The 7,789-nt window shown below is 43.5% G+C and overlaps 1 protein-coding gene across 1 annotated transcript; it reads right to left on the reverse strand.

Moving 5' to 3' along the window:
* Positions 1 to 4,454: 4,454 nt before the first annotated feature.
* LOC122113967 (KH homology domain-containing protein 1-like) lies at positions 4,455 to 5,292 on the reverse strand. The gene is made up of 3 exons (XM_042687112.1): positions 5,217 to 5,292; positions 4,959 to 5,059; positions 4,455 to 4,613 (listed from the first exon to the last, which is right to left on the reverse strand). The coding sequence occupies exons 1-3, from the start codon at positions 5,290 to 5,292 to the stop codon at positions 4,455 to 4,457; spliced, it is 336 nt and encodes a 111-aa protein (XP_042543046.1).
* Between the last annotated feature and the right edge of the window lie 2,497 nt (positions 5,293 to 7,789).

The raw sequence follows: 7,789 nt of genomic DNA on the forward strand, positions 1-7,789 counted from the left end.
CCTTTTTCTCACCATTAAGAAACAGTTGCTTCTGGTTGCAGATGGCTCATGCCAATGATCCTAGCTAGAGGCTGGGATAAGGATCGTGTTTTGAAGCTTGCCTGGGCAGGAGAATCTGTGAGACTACTATCTAATAAAACTACTCAGAAAAAGCTGGGAGTGGTGCTGAGTCTCAAGTGGTAGATTACCAGCCTTGAGAAAAAAATCTCAGGAGCAACGCCTAGGGCCTGAGTTCAAGCTCCAGGACTGGCACCCATAAAAACAAAACAAAAACCAAACAATTCCTTCCTCCATTTCACTTCGTCCTTCCTTCTCCCTCATCTCTGCACTCCAGCCCCAGCTAGGTGTGTTTTCTTAGATGATATGTTGAAATGGCTCTGTTGATAGCCACTAAGTTAAGAATGAAGCAGCATATACCTGGGCAACTCCCGGTCTCAGGTTTCCAGTCACCCACCCAAGACATTTCACTAGGTCAGAATGCCTGCTGCAGATTCAAAGACAGCATTCTGCTTCAAATCAGTGAATCTTTCAATTTACTTTTAATTGCATCTACTTTGAAATGTTAGATTGTTGCTACATTCTGAGTTTGCAGTAGGGAGAAACAGATACATCATTTCTGAAGAAAATAGCTTAGAAGTGGAGTGCTTGCCTAAAGGACACAAAACCCTAGTCCACCCTGAAGGTGAAATGTTTTATATCTTTAAAAGCATGTTCAAGCTAGGTGCTGGTGGCTCATGCCTATAATCCTAGCTACTCAGGAGGCTGAGACCTGAGGATCGCAGTTCAAAGCCAGCCTAGGAAAAAGAAAAGCCTTGAAACTCTTATCTCCAATAAATCACCTGAAAACTGAAAGTGGTACTTTGGCTCAAGTGGTAGAGCACTAGCCTTGAGCTGAAGAGCTGAGGGACAATGCCCAGGCCCAGAGTTCTAGCCCCATGACTGACAAAATGAAACAAAACAAAAAACAAATAAAAGCATGTTCAGGCTGGGTGGCTCACACCTATAATCCTATCTACTCAGGAGGCTGAGGTCTGAGGATCTCGGCTCAAAGTCTGGCCCAGGCCCAGAGTTCAAGCCCCTTGACCAAGCAGAAAAAAAAAAGTTAAAATGATTCAAGTTAAAATCAATACATAGAACTCTACATATATGTATGTACATAATATATACATACATATATATACATATGTATATATCCATCTATTTGTATATATACACATATATGTACCTATATATAGATAATAAAAAGTATATATGGATTCTAAAATGTATATACACACATATAAATATACACATAATATACACACATACTTTTTTGTGTGTGTGCCAGTTTTGGGGCTTGGAGCATTTTGAGTTGTATTTAGGTTTTTTGGTTGTTAATTGGAGTTAAGAGTCTCATGGACTTTGCTCTCTGCCCTGGCTTCAAACCTTGATCCTCCTTTCTCAGCCTCCTGAATAGCTAGGATTACAGGCATGAGCCGCCCAGCAATACCCATATACATATTTTAATACCAAACTATTTTAATCATTCAAAAGGAACAAAATCAGAAAGGTTTTTAACTATCAAAGATTCTCAGGTACTTTACTAAATGAATTCTGTATTTACTGGGGACCATTCTAAAATAAGTTGGATTAATATCATATAATTCTTGTGAATATTTAAACAAAATCATACTTTTCTAACAAAGTATCATATCAATGCATAAAATGAGAATATTCTGACTGTTTGAAGAGACTTTTACAATAAAATCGTATATTTAGTATTGATACAGCTGGAACTTTCTTTTCAGTGTGGGTTGTTGAGAATGGGGAAAAATGGAGATTATCCTTAAGAAGAGAGAGAATACTTCCTGGAAGTGTTTTTTGGGTTTTGTTGTGTTATGTTTTGTTCTTTTGTCAGTTATGGGCTTGAACTCTGGGCTTGGGTGCTGTCACAGCACTTCACTTCTAGTTTTCTAGTGGTTTATGGGAGATAAGAGTCTCACTGACTGCCTAAGCTAGCCTTGAACTGTGATCCTCTGATCTCAGCCTCCTGAATAGGTAGGATTACAGGCATGAACCACCGGTGCCTGGCTTGGTGTTGTTGTTGTTGTTGTTGTTTTGTTTTGTTTGTTTTTTGAGAGAATATTCTGTATATATCCAGGGCTGGCTTCAAAATCTTGATTTCCCTTTGTCACCTCTAATTGCAGGGATTACCCCCAAGTCCCTACTTATCCCATGTGGGTTAAGTACTTCTCAAAGACGAAATAGTTCCATTTCCCTGTGAGCATTTCCTCTATTATTAGAATCTTCTCTGGTGACTGAATTCCCCTCTGGGAAGAACATCTCTTTAATCTGAAAAGTTTTCAAGTCATGAAATTTAGGGGAAAGTGGGAAGATGGGTTTTAAGTGAAAATCAGACTAAAACATGCTTAGTAAGCAAAAGGGAAGAGTCCTGTGAATGTGGGCCTTGCAGTGCTTGCCTTTCATCCTGGCTAACTCACAAGGGGAATGTGTGAGAACCAAGGTTAGAAGCCAGGCTGGGTAGAGAATTCTGTGACACTCTTCACTTAATCAACAAAAAACTGGATCTGGGGGTGTGGCTCATGTGAGAGCTCAAAGACCTGAGAGGAAAACCTTGGTAGTGTCCACACACAAAAGCCATAAAAGCAACACAAAGAAAGAGTAAAAGACTCCTAACTTTATTTTCACACACTACCCAGGGACTTCCTGTGTATTCTTTTTTTTTTTTTTTTTTTGTCGGTCGTGGGGCTTGAACTCTGGGCCTGGGCGCTGTCCCTCAGCTCTTCAGCTCAAGGCGAGTGCTGTACCACTTGAGCTACAGCGCCACTTCCGGTTTTCTGGTGGTTTATTGGAGATAGGAGTCTCACGGTCTCTCCTGCCCGGGCTGGCTTTGAACCATGATCCTCAGATCTCAGCCTCCTGAGTAGCTAGGTTACAGGCTTGAGCCACCAGAGCCCGGCTTCCTGTGTATTCTGACCTTTTAGACATGAGGTGCTGATGAGAAGCAGCAGCCAGGGCAGAGTGGATGGTGTATGGTGTATTCCTTGTGTTCAATCATTGTCTTCACAGGGGAACATACGAACTCCTGGATACACATTTCTTAAGGCACCCAGGCGGGAACAGTGACTTCCCCCATCTCAAATGCAGGAATTCAAGCTACAGCTCTGCCAGTTCCCCCAGACTCCTCAGTGGTCTGATGACCTGCCAGTTTGCTGGCTACCTAAGCATTTTTTAGAGGGGAACACGAGCAGTATTGGGGCTTGAACTCAGCCTGGGTTTGTCTCAGGTATTTTTTCTGAAGACTGGCCCTCTACCACTTGAACCCTACATCCCTATTGAACTCTTTATTGAAGAAGAGTCTTCTAAATAATCCTGCATGGGATGGCTTCATAGACTAATCTTAGCCTCCTGAGTATAAAGTACATTAAGTAGGTTTCATTAGGTAGCCGATGAAGAGAACACCAGGCGCTATTCAGGCAGGAGAAGTTTATTTACCCACCTGCTGCCCCCACCTTGCATGATGGAGAGGCAGAGCAGAAAAAGGAAGGGGTGACCCACCTCTGGGCCAGAACTTATCTAGGCCAGGGACAGGAAGAGCTGTAGCCAGGTGGGGGAAAAGTGTGGCCACACTGGCTCCAGATGTGACTTCAGGGTCTGGGCCCCTCCTAAAGTCAGATGGGAAGCATGTGACCAGAGGTGGCCCAGGATGTGGCCTAGCAGGAGGGGAAGGTGACTGCTTCCAGGTCTGCCACTTACCTAGGTAACAGATACTGGGTGGAAACTTAGCCAAGAGATGGGTAGGTGTCCCTGTGCAGACTTTAAATTGAAAATCTAGGATTATAGGCATTATCCACCAAGCACACTTATTTGTTATTTGTATCCAAGTTGGTATATAGAGTCACTGTATCTGTTGAACAGGAGGCTTGAAGATAGCAGGTAAAATGACATTTTTGCCAGATGACACCCCATTTTTGGAACACACTGAGTTCAGGAGACAAATGCAAACCATGATTCTTTCCTGCTTTGAGATCACTATGTAATCACTGTTTAAAACTGAAACATGAACAAACCAACTACAAATATGAACATCTGAGATGTCTTGAAAGAGGCTGTGTGTTTCCTAAAAGTTGGGAGGGATTATGAGAAAATGAATGGCAGGATAAGCTTACAAAGAAAGAAGGGGGAGAGGAAGAGAGGGAGTCACATAGAGGCATTGCAGACTGCATAACCAGTTTTATTGGATATCATTCACCAGCAGAGCACATTCTTTAGATATGTGTCTAGAAGGCCTCAGGTAGATAACAAAGGCGAAAATGTCAGTGTCCACCACAGTCTGCCGTGTCTTCACTTAGCTCTGCAGAGGAGGTGGGTCTTCCTGGGATAATGAAGGGCATGGGAGCCCAAGACACTGAAGCACTCAGCCGAAGGAAGCCTGAGGAAGGTGGAGAGCTGGATCATTCATCCTGATACCCTTTCACCACCAAGGAGTCAAGCTGCACATTGAGACTGGCAGCCATGTCCTTGTTGGTTAGGGGCTGGCTCCGGACACTTTGCAGCATCTGGTAGCCTTGGGAGGAAGAAGAAAGGTCAGAGCATTTAGGAGCACAAGAAACCTGTGTGGACACAAGGGAAGGAGGGGGAGGCAAGAGAAATCCCAGCACACCCCTCTAAGAGAACCCATTCATATCCCTCATTTCCTTTTCCTCCCTCGATGACTTGATTCATAATATGGTTGACTCTGGGGTCCTGCACTGCAGGGGACTGTGGGAATATCTAGATTCTCAGATTCCTGAGCAGCCCAAGTCTTTATGATGCCATATAGGAGCACCAAGTTTGGCATCAAGGCCTCAACCGCAATTAGATCACAGACACTTATCTTGAGCTTGATAGTGACAGTTTCTGTGCTCCAAAAGCCATGTTATGCCCATCAGCCACTGCCTGGCCCTAGGTGGACCCACCACAGTGACTCGAGTGTGGCCTGTGACTGTGAACCAGGGCTCCAGCTGAATAAGGGTATGGCTGTGCTCTTCTATGCAGTGGAGGTATCTGTCCTCCTGCCCTGGGAACAGAAAAGGAGAGAGGAAGAACAGGGAAACCACCAACAGAACTGGGAGTCAGGTGAACGTGAGGGTGGAGGCTGGGCACAGATCCAAGAGGAAACATGGGGAGAGACTGATGAATGTGAAGAGACAGGAGATGGCATAAGGGCCACCTACCGAATATTATCTGCTCCAGCTCCTCTTCCAGGTAAAAGACCAATGGGGCATTGAAATTTTCAGGCTTGGCCACCATTCCCCTATGCCAAAGGAATTCATGTCCATGTTGTCTTCTCTCCTTGCTTTACTCAGCACAGAGCAAGTCCAAGAAGCTGATTGTAAAGGTGATGTTCTGAAACTGTGGGTTTTATGTGCACACTCAGATAATCCACCCTTCCCCACCCTGGACCCACCCTAGAGAGGCTGAACTAGCCCTGAAAAACCTGCAAAGATAATCCACCCAATCACAGATGAATCCAACCCTGGATTCCTCCAGTCTAGATCCAAACCTTCATGATAAACTAGTTAGTTGACAGAACCCATGTATCTGGTGCCTAGGAATGCAAGTCTTCACTCTGATGGAGTGAGCATGACTGAGGTTTGAGGGGTGCATATGCTAGAACAAAAATGGCTTCAGAATGGGTCTTGTTGATTTTTCTGTCCCAACCATGCAGGATATGGTACAAAGAGGATAGAGAATGAGGGATCGATTCATAAACTATCACAAATTAATAAAAGTTAATAAGAGCAAATGGTTTGGGATGTGGAGCAGTCCTAGAGCTAGGAAAGTTTCAGCACTGACAGCATTCAATCCAGGATAGGATAGAATAGGATAGGGGAGCATTTGGGAGGAAAGGAAAGAAGTGGGAATGGAACAAGACAAGACACAGCACAGGACAAGATGGAGAACAAGGGAGAGGATGGGAGAGGAGAAGGGAAAGGGGACATTGCTTCATTGAAGGCATCTGTTTCTTTACCTGAAGGTTTGTGCTTCAGGTCTCTTTCCATGGATGATTTTGTTTCTCTACTTCACTGTAGAAAGCTCAGTTCATGGTTTCCAAGTGGGATCCTTTCAATCAAGGTCCAGGTAACTTTTCCTCTTCATTAGACATGGGTCTCTTCTAAAAGACTAGTTCCTTAGGTTCTACCCATGCAGAGGCTAATGTAGCAATTTCAGGCTGTTGAAAGCTGAATTATTTATTTTAAATTCACAAACACCTTTTGATCTTCATAATGGTAGTCACGGTAAGCCTATGCCCAACTTTGGTCCTCAGCTCCATCCAGAGCCCCTCCCTGCCCTGGAGTTCCCACGGTACAGCTGGCCTCTCCCTCTCTCTGCCCAGACCCACCTAACTCCCATCTACCTCACTTCCTAACCTCCAGACCCTGCTGCTACCTAGATAGCAGAGGTTGCCATGTGCTCTCTCTTCGGGGCAAATATGGCTCCTCTATTAATCCTTGTAATGATCTTTCTCCTGTGCCTGCCTGCCTCCCCATGGTCTCCTAGGATGGATGTGATGGATCCTTTTAGTGATCATCTTAATCTACATTGCTTATGAACTCTATGACCTTTTACAATGACACTTTTTCTTTACAAATAGAGTGATATGTACATTTCTTTCCTTTTGCTTCCTATCAGCTATTCCCTTATTCTCTCTCATTCCCTCCAACCCCATCTCCACCCTTGCATTGATTAGTCCATTATCACCAATGTCCAGTGATCCTTATGGGCTCTACTGCTGTATTTTTTCACCTGCTTTGCACTGATTCTGTGCTCTGCTCCTACCTTCCCTCAGATGTGCGCATGTATACACCATAGATGAAGTTAAGAATACAGAGTCCTCTAAAATGATCGCACAAACTAAGAAGAGGTTCTTTGTTTTCTATCTTTGGGGTTCTTTTCAGTATGCATATTATTTTATATATAAATGGAGAGGTGCTTGGGTATTGCAGTTTGGCGGATAGCTGAGTTTTGAAGAGTATTCTGAATTTTCTTTTGGAATCCATATTTTCTCTCTCTGTTGATTCTAATTATTCACCGATAATAGGGAGGAATTTAATAGCTTTTCTAAGGACAGTAAAAAAATGTCAGTAATTCTTTAGTGAAATATAGCCCACCTTGCTGAAACGGACTTTTGAACCTGACCACTAACTCAGCCCGGAAATCTTACGTACTCAGGAGCCTGGGACCTGAAAGAACGCTCATCAAAACAGTGCTGTCAGAAAATTCAGGGAGTCCACATCTCCAAAGTAATCAGTAACAGCTGGGCTGGAGAAGTCATGTTTCAAGTGGTAGAGTGACAGCTGAGCAAGCAAGAAGAGCAAACCTGAATGCCTGAGTATAATCCATGGTGCTAGATAAAAAAGGAAAGGTGTTTCCAGACATGGGCTTGCATGCCTTTAGTCCCTTGTATCCCTAGTATAGGAGAAAGAGGAAGGAAAATGGTGAGTTTGAAGCTAGTCTCAAATTCTGCCTCAACACAAAGGGTTGTAAGCTGAATATTTTTTAGTTTTGTAAAAAATGGCCAAACTCTCTTTCTAGTTCTTTACCCTACTCATTGGCATTTAATGTTACTAATATTCCTTGCCTTATTTTAGTTTCCATCTTCCAAAATGGCTGTCCCATCTTGCATTCCTACCACCAAGGAATGAGAGTTGCTAAAGCTTCATATCCTTGCTCATATTTAGTGTTCTCAGTTTGTTACCTTGCTGATGAGAATTTCTTAGAGTTTTTCTACTTATTTATTTACTTG

This window comes from Dipodomys spectabilis, unplaced genomic scaffold (assembly GCF_019054845.1).
Source record: "Dipodomys spectabilis isolate Male_0828 unplaced genomic scaffold, ASM1905484v1 ptg000102l, whole genome shotgun sequence".
Taxonomy (NCBI): Eukaryota; Metazoa; Chordata; class Mammalia; order Rodentia; family Heteromyidae; genus Dipodomys; species Dipodomys spectabilis.